An 18,446-nucleotide genomic window follows, 5' to 3' on the forward strand; every position below is an offset into this window, starting at 1 on the left:
ACAAAGACTAAGTGAAAGCCAGACAGGGAGGGGTTTTAAATCCATGGGAAGAAAGAAACTTGGGTTTGAGGGTCAAGACTAACTCATATATTTAAAAAAAAAAAAAAAATATATATATATATATATATATATATATATATTTTTTTTTTCCTGAGACAGGATCTTGCTCTGTCTCCCAAGCTGGAGGGCAGTGGCACAATCAATCATAGCTCAGCACAGCCTTGAACTCCTGGGCTCAAGTCATCCTTCTGCCTCAGCCTCCTGAGTAGCTGGGATTACAGGCGTGAGCCACTGTACCCGGCTAAGCTTTTTTTTTTTGTAGGGATGAAGTCTCACTATGTTGCTCAAAGTGGTCTTGAACTCCTAGGCTTAAGTAATCCTTCTCCTTCAGCCTCCCAAAGTGCTGGGATTATAGGCGTCAGCCACCACGCATGGCCATCCATGCCTTATTTTCAACCCCTACTTTTTCTTAATATGAAATAAAGTACCTTTTGGCTGCCCATATCCACCTTGTGAACAACTGAAGGTAGTGATCTTTACCTAGAAAACAGCTCCCAGCTACAAGCGTTCTTGAGAATTCTTGAAGCTATGTGCATTATTTGCTATGGGCCTATAACCTTAGGATTAGTCCTTTGAGTGAGTAACAAACTTAAATCTGAGGGGACTCCTCGCTCACCAGAATCAGATTAGATGAAGAGAGAATGAGAACGTGTTTGCGTGGAAGGGAGAAGGTAGAATCAGAACTTGCATCTTCAGACACCTACGGCAGTGCTTTATTCTAGACCAGTGCTGTCCAACAGAACTTTCTGGAGTGATGGAGATGTTTAATAGCTCCACTATCCAAACCAGTGTTGGTAGTCACTAACCACGTGGCTACTGAGCCCTTGAAATGAGTCTAGTTCCTCAGTCACATCAGGGACTACAACTTTCATTTTACATAATTTTAATTTTAAGTTTAAATAGTCAGATGACTACTGTTTTGGACTACAGCTCCATGCTATAGAGCTTTACTTCTTTACAAAGAAAGTCACACCGTTTACACTTAAGAACCAGCACACTCCTTTCTCCCTTGATCCCATACTACAACAAAACTTTATCATTTACTATGGATGTACAGGGAGGCTTCTGACCACTAAATAACTAATAATTATTATTTCAAGTCCAAAAATACCTTCTTATATGGACAGGGTATAAAAAAGTATACACATAATTTTTTAAAATTATAGGTTTTTAGAATAAAAGGTGTGCCTTTGTCTCAACTCTCTGTTCATAATGACTTAAGATGCTACATCTTTTTATTTTGATTATTTTTATTTTTTTTGAGACAGAGTCTTGCTCTGTTGCCCAGGCTGGAGCGCAGTGGTACAGTCTCAGCTCACTGCAGCCTCTGCTTCTCAGGTTCAAGCGATTCTCCTGCCTCAGCCTCCCTAGTAGCTGGGATTACAAGCGCATGCCACCATACCTGGCTAATTTTTGTATTTTCTGTAGAGATGGGGTTTTACATGTCAGCCAGGCTGGTCTCAAACTCCTTACCTCAGGTGATCCACCTGCCTCGGCCTCCCAAAGTGCTGGGATTACAGGCGTGAGCCACCATGCCCAGCTGCTAAATCTTTTTAAGAAGGACAACTATTCTATACAGAACCATTCTCAATTAAGGTAAGGGATACATTAGGTTTAACCCAAAACTTCACTTTCAGGCCTAGAAGGAAACACCACAGCCCATCAATCCTATATATTCCTCAGTTTTAATATATAAAACAGTTCTGGTTTGTGTTACAAATCTCTTCCCACTTCCTTAATTTGTTAAAGGAAATGTACAACCTCTTAAATGTTAAGCAGAAAAGAAGGAAAACATAAGGTATTAAATTTTCCAGTTCACTAGAAGTTGTCTTTTAACATCTGTAACCTACTCTTTGGCCTCTACTGTAAAATGCTAAGGTTTTCAGGACAATGACCTATAGCAACAGCCTTGCTGTCTCTTCTCTCCCCAGCAGTGCACTGACTCTGTCATCTGTGAAACCACCCACTGGCATCCAGGCAGCCCTTGTCTCCCCCAGGGAGCTCCCTCACTGAGCTCCTAGTAGCCCTGGCACCAGCTCCACAGCTACTCTCACACTACAGCCCAAGTAAGGGCTGCAAAGCAAAAAAGGGGATGCCATCCACCCACTTCAACCTTCCAGAGGCCTCCAACTGCTTTTAGGAGAATAACCAAAATCTATTGCTATCCTGACCTGGCCAGCAAGTTACCTGCCAGCTTCCCTTTACCCCACACTTGCACTTCCTCCTCAGCCTCCTAGTCACATTGGCTAGATTGGCCAGCTTGCTTACTTCTAGTTCCCAGAAAAGACTGCTTGCTTGGCTCATCCTAGGACTTATTCTACACACACTGCTCCCCCTCCCTAAGATTTTCCTTTGCTCCCCATTCCTGTTTCACTCCTCCAAGAACCTCGGACATCCCATCCCTCTCCCCCTCTACCCACCAGCATCCACTGGATACCCAGGTTGTACTCTTTGCTACCCGTGTATCTCCTCCTCCTAGCAATGCCCCACTTTGACACTCATTGAATCTATGGGTATTTGATTGTCCTTCATCCCCCTAGCTCCACAGAGACAGGGCTGTCCGTCTTCACTCATGAGGGTATGACCATTCTGCCTGCAGCAGGCACTCAAGTGTCTGAACGAATGGCAGGGCCAGTGATTTCTCACCTCCTCTTTCAAACATTAGGACAAAGAACTGTGCCCACTTGAATCAAAACCAATCTGCCCACCCTCACCCAGGGTTTTTCCTTCTGGTGGAAAGAGGGGAGTGGCCTATACACACGGAATGAAGGTATCACAGAAATAGAAATGCTTCTATAAATGTTAGATGACTGGCTTAAATAAATTTCCAACTATTTAGATGTTACAATAGAGATATAAAAAACAGTAAAATTCCCAATTCAATGCCCTTCTGAGGCCAATTATATGACCCTGAATGGCTGGTGGACATTTTTCAGTGAAAAGGTATAAAAATAATAGTTTAAAGCATTCTCCACCATGGATACCAACCCCAGAGTTCCTCTGAACTTTGAGGAGCTAAGTGTACTGTCATAATCTGACAGACATCTAGAATAGATAAATCACATTCATGCTTTGGCAGAAATGTATTCACGTAGAGGTTCTATGTATAATACACATGATATTCAGGTACCTTATCCTAAGCGAAGAACATAATTTCAATATTACTTTTACGTACTTTTGATCATAACTAGATTTGATGACAAACCCTAAATCTTTTCAGCACAATACGCAATGACCTAATGACTCATGTTGCACATAGATTATCGGTATCAATAGTGCATTGGGAGCACTGCAGACCCTCCGATCTGCCAGTGATGTCGCCATATGCTAGAAGGTAAATGCTCCTTTTTCAAAGTGCATGAGGACATAACCATCACAGTCACGAGGCGACAGCACTCCAGCAGCTTCGGCTACTGCTTACAAGGTCAGAACTATGTGGCAGGCATGCTGCTCCCTCCACCCTCACCTGCGACACAGGCATACTGCTGGTCTGTCATCACAGTACCCCGGTCTTTCCCACTGAGCCCCGCTGTGTGCGCTCACCATGGTGCAGCCACCACAGCCGACAGAAGCTGGCATCCAACTGTGCCCGCAGCTCTACTGTTACACAGTCTCTCACGTGCATAAAATATGAACTGTCTGTAATGTATGAAGATTGTAGGGTGGAATGCCTGGGTCATGACTTGCTCTTTTTATTACCTGTATCTCTGAGAGATCTGCTGGGGCATGTTAATGTAGGAACTAACCTGGGAAATGAAGTTATTGTGCAAACAGCCTGATTTTCTTCTAAGACAGAAGTCGCCTCCTTCCGGCGTTTTCGCATGTTGGCCTCGACTGTGTTGAACTCAGACATCGTTCCTCCGTAGGGCTGTCCCGGTGTCCCTTCAATCATGTAACTCCCATACTCTGGTCTCCAAAGGGTGGGATGGCTACGGAGGATAAATAATTTAGTTCCATCTTATTATTTTGCTACAGTCTGCTCAATTTTTAAGTTTTTAAAGTTGATTTAAAAATTTAGCAACCATTAGGTATAAATGAAGCTAAGAACTCCTTCACAGTTCTTGGTGATTATTACTTTTCCATAGCTCTTCAACTATATAATGGTCAACAAGTATTGAAGTATTGGGTCCAAAATGTTTTCTTCTTTTGAAGAAACAGAGTCTCGGTCTGTCATCCAGGCTGGAGTGCAATGGCATGATCTTGGCTCACTGCAACCTCGGCCTCCCAGGTCCAAGTAATGCTTGTGCCTTAGTCTCCTGTGTAGCTAGGATCACAGGTGTGCAATACCACACCTGGTTAATTTTTGTATTTTTTAGTAGAGACAGGTTTTTGCCATGCTGGCCAGGCTGGTCTTGAACTCCTGGCCTCAAGTGATCTGCCTGCCTCAGTCTCCCAAAGTGCTGGGATTATAGGCATGAGCCACCATGCCCAACCCAAAATCTTTATGAATAACTGAAAATGCACACAGAGCACTCACTGACCAGGACAAACTCACCCACTCTGCAGTAAAGGACATGAGGCCTTACAGGCTCTTTCAATTCAATGCTACGCTCCAAACTCAAGTGCAGCTCCCCCAAAACTAATGAGTGGAAAATGAACAGGGAGTATATATTCCCCTTCCCTCCCCCTCTTTGTCTACTTAAATATAGAAATCTTTTTAAAACATCATGCCAGCCAAGCAAAACTCATCTGCAAGTTTTGTCTTGCACCATGGTTTTTGATCCCAGTTGTATGCTTCCACAATACATTTCTCCTCAAAACGTTTTAATAATAAACAGGCTTTATATTTAATTTACTGCACAAAGTGCTTCATATACTAATGTATTTAATTCCAACACCTTAGGTAGGTATTGTTATTATCTTTACAGATGAGAGAACTGAGGCACAGAAAAGTTAAGTAACTTGCCCAAAGTTATTCAGCTACTGAGTAAAGGAACCAGGATTTGAAACTCTGGCCACCTGGAACCAGAGCCCGTACTCTTAAGTGTTGCACTATCTTGCCTCCAGTAACTGGGGAAAAACTCTATATTCTAGTAGTTTTAGCAGTTTCAGAAACACTAAATCAGCACATGGGAGCTTACTTTGGGTTTGTCCTTTCCCCCTTTTCTTGTAGAGTTTCAAGAACTTTCTCCCCAGACAGGACCAACCGGACTTTTTTATTTTCATGATCAAAAGATACCAACATGTATTCCACCTGTTGAAAATAAAGGTGAGAAAAATTAACATTCTACATTCTTCCAGACTTGTTTTCAGTGTGACCTCCTGAAGAAGAAGGCAGGGAAACATGAAGTCTGGAAAGGATCCGCAGTAACCCCAGACAGTCACATCTGCTTACAGTACAGCACACAGTAAGTGTTCATACGCGTAATATGAAAACCTGAAGGAATGATCTGATCAGTCAATAGTGCCACCTTCATCCCCCCTTGTCTCTGTTCTACTTAATATCCTATGGAAAGGTCGATACCCATTTTGACAAGTTGTACTTCAAAAAAGATGCGTTTTGAAGCAAAGATTCTGTAAATTGCCATTGTAAAAAAGCAGCTGCATTAAAAAATGTATTTCCAGTTAGTTTACTGTAAGTTTAAGAAAGTGGTTATCTGGACATTTCAGTCAAGGTAGATTACACTTACTGGCAGAGTAATAAGTCAGGTCGATTACACTTTCATAATCCCACTACCAGTCCCACTTTTGGAGAGTTAAACCATAATCATAAATATACTGTGTGGAGAAGTTATTTTAGGGGGTTCAACAATTTAATTTTGGTTTATCACAAGTAATTTAAGACAATTTCTCCACTCTGAAACCATATAAAATTTATAATGCAGGGTGCACTAGTGCATTTATTAACAATACCTGGTGGAATTCTAATAAAAACAAAGACTTAAACACCAAAGTCATACTTCTGGGCAGAGTACAACTAGAACCTACTTTTCTTTTTCCTGAAATTGCATGCTTTAAATCATGAGAGTTGGCGTGAACAGTGAAGATTATGAATCACAATGTGTGAGTGAAGCAAAACATCCATTATCCATACATAAGTGGAAAGAATTATTCAGGTAAACCCCTGAAAGTAACTGAAAGAAAGACAGTTACTACAGAGGTGGGAAGCTGATTCCCTCACAAGACAAACCATATTTAACTACTATTGTAAGCCACAGTTTAACTACTATTGCAAGCCATGGTGTATTAATTTGGCTTACGATAGCAGCTAAAAAACAAAACAAAACAAAAAACAGTATATCCACTATCTCTTGGACATTTCTCACTTGTAAATTTCACTTACAATAGTAGTTAAAAAAAAAAAAAAAAGGCAGGCAACAGTATATCCACTATCTCCTGGACGTTTCACTTGTAAATCTAGGTTCTCAGTCTTAAAACAACACCCAAAAGGCCAGAAGGAAGCCTGTAACTGTGGCTGGGCTGTTCACTTTTCCGGGGTACACACTGTCTGCCGTGGTTTATTCCCTTATTTATGTGTATTTCCCTGGTCTTGGAAGGCATTTGAGTCAGCCAACCTCATCACAGAAACAGTAATGGCTAAGAAACAGGATTATAAAGAGAAAAAAAAAGTTAACTACAGGAGATAGCCTAGCAAGTTTAAACAATAACAAAATAAACTTTCAATTAACTTTCATTAGCTCTCATCAGAATCTTGTAGTTCAAGAAACAGAAGAGGCTGCTTGATTTGGGTACATGAACCAGACACATGAGGTCTCCACCTGCATAATCACTCAGCGTCAGCTGACTAAAAACTAAGCTGCAGAGTCTGGAACTGTTGCCAACACCAAGTACAGATTGCACGATAGCATCTATAGATCTATGACTCCAGAACAGCTAAAACCTGACGGAACAGGAAACTTGGTTGAGTCTCAGAATGGGTATGTGAAAAGATAACAAGTTAATCTTTAAATGAGCATAATGAGAAAAGATATGCTTTCATATATGAAACCTAATCTTCAAACCCAGCATGCAAAAGTAGGCATGATCACTCGTTTCACAGGTGGGCAAAGGGGCTCAGAGAGGTAAGCTACTCAAGGCCACAAATGTCAGCCAGGGATTTGAAGCCACCCCTGTCTAGCCTCAAGGCCCAGCACACCTTGCTGCTAGGACTGTAGAGGATGCCGATCTTGGTAAGTGATGATAATAAGCTTTTTATAAAATTGTTATAACCTATAGAAAGCAGGGAAAAGTAGTAATACTGGATGAAACGATCTCAAATTGATGCTTTCATTTTTATGGAAGGGGGCCTAACACTGTATCATGGAAGCTGAGCTGTAACTAAGTTATAGTCATAGATTTAAACAGATTAATTGGCCCGTCTCTCAGGCCCAGGACAGAGCCCACTTAGTCTATGTAGCATTCCTAACTCTCCCAGCTAGGAGGAAATCTTCTTTCTTCAGTACTCCCTCCTTCACTCACTCAGACTCCAACTCATCTGCCTAGCATCTGCTACCGGAATTAAGTTATTTTCTTATGTAGGTAACATGCTTCCTAAAGAAAGTCTATGAGATACTTCCTAGCTTACTGAGTTTGTATCATTTATTTTCTACCGAATGAGCAAAAACTTGTAGCAATTATATAAACTAAGTTGCAATAACTTTTGTTACTTTCCTAACTTTGAAAAAAATTGAAATCCTTAGTTTTCAAATTCACTCTTAGCCCACAAATTTAAAATACGGGTAAGGCAAAAGAACAAAAAGTTCAAGTTCATTTTGAGTTTTAAATATCAGCCAAATGGATGACATTTAAAATGTTAACAAACCAAACTCTCCTCAATTAAAGTATAATCACTTCATGATCTCATTAAGCAAATGAAACAGAAAAACATTAGAATATTTACTGAACGAGAAAGAAAACCAAATTTACTTTTCAGTAGAATGTAATCATTGGAAGCCTCAGGAATTTCCTGAAGGTTTTTCAAACTCAAATTTAATGTCTTCTGATGTGCTCCTTCTCTGCAGTCACCTTGATCTTTCTACACTAGTCCTCAAAAAGATTCTTCAATCTTTTAGCTTTTTGTTAAACACCCTCACCACCTCAACACATTTGTTTATTTCTGATTAGAGTCTGTCTATATGAGCATTCTCAATCGTAACCGCATCTTTAAAAGCCAAACTAGACTAAAATGGGGTTTGATGCAATAACCTAGATGATGGTGATAATGAAAAGTGATACATTAAGACAACTCTTTTCCAACACAAAACATCTAAAGCCATAATAAATTATTTTAGGATTTCTGGATTTTATCCCCTTCCTAAACTAGGTTTTTGAATCCAAAGGATAAGATGAATGTAAAAAAGAAAATAATAAAACAAATGCCTTTCTGTACTACAACACCAATTCTAAGGATAAAACTGTAACCAGCTTTTTAACTTTGAATAGTATCTAGGCTATAAACCCAGAATTGCAGCAACATCTAACATATTTAAGTACACTGCACACATATACAACTCCAAAAGCGTATTTACCTTAAACAGCATTATAAATGGGTTGCAGAGTGACCATTTCAAACTTGTGTAATTAACATATCATCTTGGAAGTAGGGAAAAAAATACCCACTGAGCTCTATTCTCTGCAATACACAGGTCACAACACCCTAGAGGTGACTTTGCGATACTGTTTTCTTGGCACCCATCAGCTATCCTTTTAAATAGGGGAAAAGAGGCCCAATAAAAATACCCAACCTCTTTGTAAGACACTCATATTTTAAATATACATCATTTTTACAAATGAAAATTAAAATATCTTAGATTTCTATTGCTAAAAGGCTAAATTTTATCCTACTAAAATAAAAGTCATTAATCTCTCTGCTGTCATATCAAGGACAAAGACACATATAAAAGACTAGAATGAAAGTCACTAATACACTGATATCTCTGAGCTGTGGAACCAAGGACAAAGACGCATACAAAAGACTAGTATGCACTTCGCTTTATGTGTTAAATAGTGTTGCTAGGAATGCTCTGGACATAATAATCCAAGTCATTTAAACAAGGGTGGGGCTTTAAACAAAGGTTGGGTGCTTTATGTTCATCTGAAATTAGGCCAATAAAAACAGAATTTTAACTGAGGTGATGTAAATACTCAGTACAATGCTGAGTATACAGCAGATGATGAAATACCTGTGACAATGAAGCTTAAGATAAAAGTAAATTTTTAGGATTTAAGTCTTTAAATGGCATTCACCACTAGTGTAAAATAAAAATTTTCTTTCCTTTTTTTAAAAAACATTTTGAGGCCGGGCGCGGTGGCTCAAGCCTGTAATCCCAGCACTTTGGGAGGCCAAGGTGGGTGGATCACGAGGTCAAGAGATCGAGACCATACTGGTCAACATGGTGAAACCCCGTCTCTACTAAAAATACAAAAAAAATTAGCTGGGCATGGTGACGCGTGCCTGTAATCCCAGCTACTCAGAAGGCTGAGGCAGGAGAATTGTCTGAACCCAGGAGGCCGTGGTTGCGGTGAGCCAGGATCGCGCCATTGCACTCCAGCCTGGGTAACAAGAGTGAAACTCCGTCTCAAAAAAAAAAAACAAAAACATATTGATACCCTACCTTGAGGATAAGAGTTTCAGGGAGCTTAGAATTTGCGGAATGGCTGAGTATTTTATGAAATACTAATTTCTTAATATCTACTCCTAGAGGTAAAAACAGTGCCTAATTAGGAAACAATACAGTTCTGTAAGACTCAAAGCAGTTATAGGCAGTTCCCCATTTAGGGAGGTTATACTGTGAGAAAGTTCCTTTATCAGTTTCTGTGTAAATTAGAAAGAAGGAATTTCTCCTTTCAAACTATCTAACCCATCTGAAGAGAAGAAACCTACATTAAGTCCTTCAGGGACAATGAGCTACGAGGTCCTATATTCCTCCCAGAGAGAGCATGAGGACTTTCCCCTCCTTACACCCTGGGAAGGATCTGTATCCGTGTGGTCAGCCAAGGAAGGCAAGGCAGTGAAGGGCTTCCCAGGACCTAGTCCAGGCAGAGTATGTGTGAGGGCAGGGTCTCCAATCCTCACACTGACATCTGGGGTTCAGGGCCAGCTCCTCCACTCCACTTTGCTGGCTCCCTTGCAATGGCCCAAGCAATAGTTTTGATTCTTTTGCTAGAACCACCCGCTGCTTCTCAGAGACTTAGTTTTCTCCTTACACTAACTCCTAAACAAGCCTGCAACCATTTTGAGGACTAAGGCTCTAGTCAGAATTGATAACTAATGGGTGCCAAAAAACACTCTCTTGCTGCACGTACTCCCTGCCCCCCAGCCCCCAGCACTAACCCCTTTGTTCTTTCATCCATTCCACAAAGCCCTGTGCTAAGCAGGTGCTGGCAATACTGTGAAGAGCCAGGCAGATGTGGCTCCCGTTCTCACACTTATGCTGGGCTGGACTGACAGTAACACGCTATTACTGAATTATCTGAACGAGTGCCCAAAATGACCAAAGAAGAGCTGTGCATGTGTAACAGCAGTGTCTAATCCAGTCTAGAAGATGAGAAGGCTTCCCAGAGGAAGTGCAATTTAAATGTAAGTTGATTCCTGACATGGGGACTGGCTAGGCAAAGGTGAGAGTCTAGGGATCCTTTAACATAAAATACAACCTCCCATAGGATCCCATCCCCCTGGGAAGCTGCACGGCTGACTGCAGCACAACTACCCTCTGGCCTGTCAAAGATGCAGATCACTGCATCCACCCCACGGAGATCATGCTCAGCAGTCACCCACTAGGTTATAAACTGTTTTAAAGTTAGGGACTATGCCTTCTGCCCAGAAGACTGTTTCCTCTCACAGCAAAATGGTAATGACAATTTTTTTTAAAGCAATCTCAACCATCAAGTTGGATGGCATTCATTTCCCAAACTTGGACCACCCAAAGAGGTGTTAGCCATAATGATGCTACTTAATTTTTAAACACCCACAGTTACACAAGGACAACCTGAATGACAAGATTAAAAGAGAAGCTGTGTTTTAAAAAGTAGAAAACTGAATATGAGATTCTCATACAGATGTCATAAAATTGCATATGGCTCGGATTTTTAAAGATGGACTCCTTTGTTAGATATGTCTAATGCCGGGCACAGTGGCTCACGCCTGTAATCCCAGCACTTTGGGAGGCCGAGGAGGGTGGATTACGAGGTCAAGAGATCGAGACCATCCTGGTCAACATGGTGAAACCCCGTCTCTACTAAAAATACAAAAAAAAAAAAAATTAGTTGGGCACGGTGACGCGTGCCTGTAATCCCAGCTACTCAGGAGGCTGAGACAGGAGAATTGCCTGAACCCAGGAGGCAGAGGTTGCGGTGAGCTGAGATCGCACCATTGCACTCCAGCCTGGGTAACAAGAGCGAAAACTCCGTCTCAAAAAAAAAAAAAAAAAAAAGATATGTCTAATGATGACATCACAAATATGAAAAGCACTGTTTCACACGGCAATCTCCAAGCACTTTTAGGGGACAAGTACAAAGTAGAAACTGTGTGCTTTTGTGTACATGGCACTATACATACATACATACGTCACATAACACACAACTGTATTTTAAACTGATAACTGTGGATACTGTAATAATTAAATTGTTCTATGTTCCAAAAAGAAAATGTGTTAGCAGTTTAAACTAAAGTCATATTAAATGCTTCTAACATTTCATATATTTGGAGAAAATTTTGGTTTTGTGTCTATTCATAGTACAGAATTTCACATGATACTATGAAAGGTTTATACTTTTAGAAATTAAAATAAATGTGGCCTCTCCCTAATCCAGTTTTCTGTAGCACAGAGCAGGCTGCTTTTTATTTATAACACATTAATCTCAATTTTAATACTGATAAAAATCAATTACTTTCCTATAGGATTAGGTGGAGTAACTTCCTCAACATTGTTTTGGCTCAAACACAGAAAACATTTTTAACATGCCTAGATTAGTGATACGAGGCCCAAGAGAAAAAGTTCCAAGACTTTAACAAAATAGAGAAAGACAATGAGAGCTGCAGGGTAAACTGGGGTGAATCGCATACAGGGGGAAAATGTCACCTTTCACCAAAGGAACGCAAAAAAATTGTGTTGTCCATTATGCTGGTCACTAGACACATGTGGCTGTGTGGATTTAAAGTTATAAAATAAAAAATTCAGTTCCCTACTCCCTAATGGATAGTGCAGAGCAGAACATTTCTCCTACTGCAGAAGTTGTACTAGACAGCACTCGACCAAACCCAAGAGAAACCACAATCCTGAAATTAATTTTACTGGACACACTAATTCAGTATTGTTGGCACAAAGGAAATCCTTGAATGTAGATCTGCTCTTTCATACTCCACAGATGCATGAGACATTTTCCAGGCCTCTGAATTTACGCTGGCAGTTTTTTTTTTTTTAAATCATGCTACCACAATTCAGGTATATATTAGTTTTAATTTTCTGACAATTATAAAGACCATTAAGGCATTCGTACCTTATTTCTGAATCAAATCTAGCAAAACCTAAGCAGTCTTCTCACACAAATTAACCTCAGAAAAGATAGCACATCAAGTTACCAGTGGGGATGTCTGCATATTGCCACCAGCATAAGCCAGGCACTCTGTAATTTAGAAACCTATACCAGAACACGTTTTCTCTTAAAGAAACAACATTGTAAGTATAAATAGTTCTTATATACCTCCAAACATCTGTATTTTAGTACAACAGCTTCTGGGTTCTAAGGACAAGTGAATTCCTTGGCTTCTTCCTGAGAATGTATTCCCCTGCTAGAGTCCTAGTCACCACGTGGATGACAAGAGAGAGTATCCTGGTCCCCAGACAGAAGCTGTTTCAGATCCAACTGCTTTGGATCAACAGTAGCCAGAGCTGGGGCACCAGAGTGGGTGAGGATCATGAAGAATTTCTGCAGGGGCTCCCTCCAGGTGCAGGAGAGTTTAGGGCTTTAGCATGAGGGCATGACTGTTGCACTTCTTGGGCTGAGCAAGCAAGAATGCACACATGATTTCCTTCTAAGGCATGTTATAAGTTAGGCCATCCTAAATTCACAGACTGCTTATGAGAAATTCAGGTCTTTAGTTCCTGGGAACTGCTGTTAGACTAATCAACCCAATAAAGAGAGAGAAAAAAATGAGTGTTTTCTAAAGAGACTAAGAGAGAGTCAATGCTAAATAGAGGCATTCTACCCCCAAAGTGACTGCTAGAGCTCAGTAGACATCACCTATGCCTCCAGTGACAGGAAGACAGGGCTTCAAGACCTCCAAGTTGAATGCCATTCCACCATGATATGAATCTGGGTGCAGACATTCTGTCATAACCACATGTCACAAAGGCAGTGTCAGGTTCCGATTCAGGAATTGTACCTGGATGTTACAGTAGATCCTACCCACAGAGTGGTTCTTCTAATCCACGGGATTTGGAAAATTTAGGTTTTTGTGGATATAATCTCTTTCCCTGCCACATTTAAAATTCATGCTAAAGGATGAAAATCTCAGATAAGTTACAGCTCCTGACTCGGGGTTCTGATCCTGGCCTGCTACCTGCTGCCCTGGGAAGAAGTCGACACAGGCTGCGTAACTATCAAATGAGGTCAGCCTGATTTTCATAGAAAGGGCTCATCCTTCATCTGCCTTTTCACAGGGCTCACGGGCCAGCAGATTAGCTGGGAAGGCTGCAGTCACATTAATAAACTTGTTAGCATTTGTCCTGCAGACCAAGAACTTCACCAAGCATATTCAATGCTGTTGTTTTCAAAGAGTGCTGGCATTTCACTAGAAGAGACTCACTGGCTATCAGATACCAAAAAATGCTTAAGCCTGCATCTGTGGCTGAGGACATATTCCTATTTTCATTAAAAAAAAAAAAAAAGCCTACTTCCTGCATTACCATCATCCCTTTCTCTATTCTTTCTTCTTTTCCTTACCACCCTCAATCTCATCTCTAGTTGGAGCCTATTCAAACTGGCATAGAGCTCTTTTCCTCCTGCCTATTTGGGCAGCAACAGGTGGGGGAGCAGCTAAGAGTGCAGGCTTTGAAGTCAATCAGTTTGAATCCTGGTAACTTCATGATGCTTCAGTTTTTGCAGAATGGTGTTAATACTAACCTCACAGGGCTACTGGAGAGGATTACATAAAACAATGCATGTAAAGTGCCTAAAACAGTATTAAGTACACTGTACCACTCAGGGGTTAGTGATTACTATTCTCTAGCTCCAGGGCAGTGATACACTGATTGATGTAGAATAATGTCTTATGTTTTTCAAACATTGGTTACAGCTCCTTAGTGGGTCATGGTGAGTTGTGATCAACATAACAAAATAAATTTTTTTAATAGAGTAGAATAGAAATATCGGTATATGTCACTCATGGGAAGGGAAGTACTGTTTTGTAAAACTGTTTCACACAGTACTTGTTTTAGTCAAAGGTGAAAGCTACTGGCATGGAATGCTGTCTCACACTACAGTCAGGCAGACCACAGTCCTTCAGCAAGCAGCTCATGTCACTCTCCTTGAAATTCTTTTTTTTTGAGATAGAGTCTTGCTCTGTCACCAGGCTGGAGTGCACGATCTTGGCTCACTGCAACCTCTACCTCCTGGGTTCAAGTGATTCTCCTGCCTCAGCCTCCCAAATAGCTGGGATTACAAATGTGTGCCACTACTCCCAGCTCATTTTTGTATTTTTAGTAGAGACAGGGTTTCACCACGTTGGCCAGCTGGTCTCGATCTCCTGACCTCGTGATCCACCCACCTCAGCCTCCCAAAGTGCTGGGATTACAGGCATGTGCCACCACGCCCGGCCTTGAAACTTTATTTCTTTTGACACAGAGTTTCATTCTTGTTGCCCAGGCTGGAGTGCAATGGTGCGATCTCAGCTCACTGCAACCTCCACCTCCTGGGTTCAGGTGATTCTCCTGCCTCAGCCTCCCAAATAGCTGGGATTACAGGTATGTGCTGCCACGCTCGGCTAGTTTTTCTATTTTCAGTAGAGACGGTGTTTCACCATGTTGGTCAGGCTGGTGTCGAACTCCAGACCTCAGGTGATCCACCTGCCTTGGACTCCCAAAGTGCTGAGATTACAGGTGTGAGCCACCGTGCCCGGCCTCGAAACTCTTAAATGGTTCAAACCCAGCAGAAACTCCAACATCCCTCCCGAAGAGCATTAGAACCAATCTTCTCAGCCTCCTTCATCCCACCCAACACTGTGTTGCAGCTACACTGGCCTTTTCTGTCTTTACAACAACTACTTCAAGGCCTTTGAAACACTTCTGTTTCTTCTGCCTGGAAGATTTTACCACAGTATTTCAAAGAGCTGGCTCTTGTGTGCTACAAGTCAAGTGCCACTCCTTCAGACAGACCTCTGCTGAACCCCCAACATTTAACCCCTTCCCCTTTCCATCCTCAAGGGGTGCTACCCACCCTGGTGCCTCCTAAAGCTGTGCAAGGTATTTATCCTGCCCAGAGCAGCCCTAATTTTCCCTGCTGATAGCTACTCACAATGTGTTATAGTCTTTGGCTCTTAAACCAATCTGAAAATAAGAGAAAACCCAATGTCCTTTCCAGTTCTAAACTACTGTTTTTGAAATTAAAGTCTTCCAGAAACTCTTAGTATAAGACCATCTATTTTTCTTTCACTCACCAAATACAGAACATTCATTTTATTCAAATGAATTTTCTTATTACCTAAAACTGACCCCTTTAGTGCATATGTTTTCTTTAAAAAGTTTACATATACATGAGTAGAAATCTTTCTAAAATTGACTACATCCCCTTCTGCTATCAACAGGAAGATGCTAAACATACTTTTACTTTTTATTAGGGCTTCACATATTTTTGGCCATTTCACTTCTTTACAGCTGTAACAGAGCAATGCTTTTGGGGGCACATCAGGAAGGCCACATCTGGACCTGCTTTGGGCAGCAGCTCTCCTGACTGGTCCCTCTCATTTCTGCTTCAACTTCTTGAAGTACATCTTGAGCTGAGAAACTAGATGTCCAAGCTTACAGGAACCATGTATAAAGTAATCTGAGTATAGGCCTCAAATATGCTTCTAGGAATAAAGTACATGAACTTTGTTCTCAGAGGATTTTTGTTTACTTCCCAGTTCTTGCTCTATTTAAGTAGTGGAGCCAACAGATCATAATCCCTAGACACAACTTAACACACTGGCAGGCCAGAGTACTATCCTGCTTAGCTCAGGCAGGACTGCTGAAATGTCTGCTAGAAAACAGCAGCTTCTATGACCTTTTCTATCTCAGTGAAGCTCTGGTTCCTGCCAGCAATTAATTAGAATGGGTCAGACTTACAGCCCAGATTTTTCCTGGTTTCCAGGAAAAGCGTCATGGAGTCACTCACCTTAGAGTCTGAATTCTGCTAGTCACCATCCACTTCAAAAAGTAGTTAACTGAATCCAAAGGCCTAAAAACAGAATCCGGGGGGAGAGGGACAAAGACGACCGTGGATCTGTAAGAACCGTTATGTAACTAGGAACATCTGTTTTGGGGGCTTTTTTGTAATATTATCGTGGAAATAAGTTCAACTACTAAACTCCGGCCACAAAACAGACACAAAAACCTAATACAGAGAAAGTTCTTTAGAGATCATCCATCGGAGCAGAACCTTAGCCATATGAACTCACTCAGGACATACCAATCTAGATAGCCAAACTTTCCAGGTATCAATAAAGACGTATCAAAAATGAACTCTTTTGGCTAGAAGTCTGAGGCTCACCACATACTTCTTTGTATTCTTAAACCATGTCTGAGAAACAGAATCATTAATTGGAAATTTTAAGTCATCACTCATTCAGTTTCACAACACACTAGTGATAACTTAGCAGCCACGGAGATACTACCAAAGTGACACAAACTCACATGATGTCCCAGGGCAAGCCTATCTGCTTCTAAAAATTATAATAAAGATTTCAAGGATCATATAAAATGTAAAAACATGCAGGGGGCTTTGTGACATTTATTTGCATCTGACACCAACTTCTGCTCTTCTCTCAAATCCTTAATATGTTCAGATATGCCACTGCCAAATGCCCCCAGTACTTGCCCAATTGGCAAATCCAGAGGCTTCTTATCCTTTCCCACCTCTTGAAAGCCTGCCATCATTCTTCCTACACACAATACTACTAACTCCCACACTAAATTTCTAGAAAATTAATATCCATGGCTTTATAATTAAGATTACTTTTTCAGTTGATGGTAAAGTATGCTATCTCAAAGAAAATGCTAAAACCTGAAAGGTTGCAGGGGAATGAATGCTACCACTTCCGGTAGATTTACCTATTTTCATAAGTTACAGAGTTTAAGGTATTCTGAAACAGTTAAAAATTGTTTAAGAATACAACTAAAATAATGTATACATAAACATGCAATTCAAAACACCACAAAACAGGGTTTTTAAATTAGTCTTACAGATGAGGAAATTGTGGTCCAAAGAATTGAAATTCTGTTTTCTTTTTTATTTTTCAGATGGAGTTTCGCTCTCGTAGTCCAGGCTGGAGTGCAATGGTGCAATCTTGGCTCACAGAAACCTCTGCCTCCTGGGTTCAAGCAATTTTCCTGCCTCTGCCTCCCAAGTAGTTGGGATTACAGGAATGTGCCACTATACCTGGCCCAACTAATTTTGCATTTTTAGTAGAGACTGGGTTTCACCATGTTGGTCAGGCTGGTTTTGAACTCCTGACCTCAAGAGATCCACCTGCCTCAGCCTCCCAAAGTGCTGGGATTACAGGCGTGGGCCACTGCACCCAGTCTTAAGTTCTGTTTTCTAAGCTCACGCAACCTGGGATGACCCCAGGTCTCAGACTCTGATCTTCAGACTAAAGCCCATTCATAAAATGTATGTCAACTTTCAAAATAATTGTGTTTTTACCAAAGATCCAGTCACAGGATGATAACAGAGATATTAAATGGAGAAAATTATAGCTTACGAGCAAAGAAAATCCTGACCTTCTAAAAACCTGGCTAAATCTTGGGTGCTGGTAGGTATCTTATAAACAAACCACAAGGATAGCCAGCTTTGGACAACGTTTACAGACAAAGGAGAACAAAGCTAAAAGGACAGAAAAAGTGAGAAACACTTCCACTTCTAATTAAGATGGAGTAACAGGGGCCAAATCTACCCTCTCACCTGAAAAGCCGGAAAAAAAAAAAAAAAAAAAAGAGAGAGAGAGAGGAAGAGAAAATCTATGAAATAACAGTTTTCAAGACGCTGCATATCAGATAAGAAAGGATCCCTGAGACATCTGGGGAAACCACTGGGCCCTACAATTGCCCCCACTTACTGTCTGGGGAATGCTCCCGGTCATGGGCAGGAAGGTGAAGTAGAGCCCAGTGGACTCCCCGAGGCAAAGAGATGGAGCTGCAGGTATGGGGAAACCATTTATAATAGAACTGAAACATATGAAACATTCAGGGATA

General features: G+C 41.0%; 1 protein-coding gene across 3 annotated transcripts in view; it reads right to left on the reverse strand.

The window, feature by feature from the left end:
• GCLC (glutamate-cysteine ligase catalytic subunit) overlaps positions 1-18,446 on the reverse strand; it is a 48,073-nt gene that overhangs the window by 19,055 nt on the left and 10,572 nt on the right. For 2 of the 3 annotated variants that reach the window (XM_078370701.1, XM_078370700.1), the window contains exons 2-3: positions 5,142-5,254; positions 3,807-3,989 (exon numbers count right to left, since the gene is read on the reverse strand). In XM_078370701.1, coding sequence (XP_078226827.1) covers positions 3,807-3,989; positions 5,142-5,254 — 296 coding nt within the window. Of the gene's footprint in view, positions 1-3,806; positions 3,990-5,141; positions 5,255-13,242; positions 13,311-18,446 lie in introns of those variants that run through there. The other variant, XM_078370702.1, reaches the window with a different exon arrangement.

The sequence above is a fragment of the Callithrix jacchus genome, chromosome 4, assembly GCF_049354715.1.
Source record: "Callithrix jacchus isolate 240 chromosome 4, calJac240_pri, whole genome shotgun sequence".
Taxonomy (NCBI): Eukaryota; Metazoa; Chordata; class Mammalia; order Primates; family Cebidae; genus Callithrix; species Callithrix jacchus.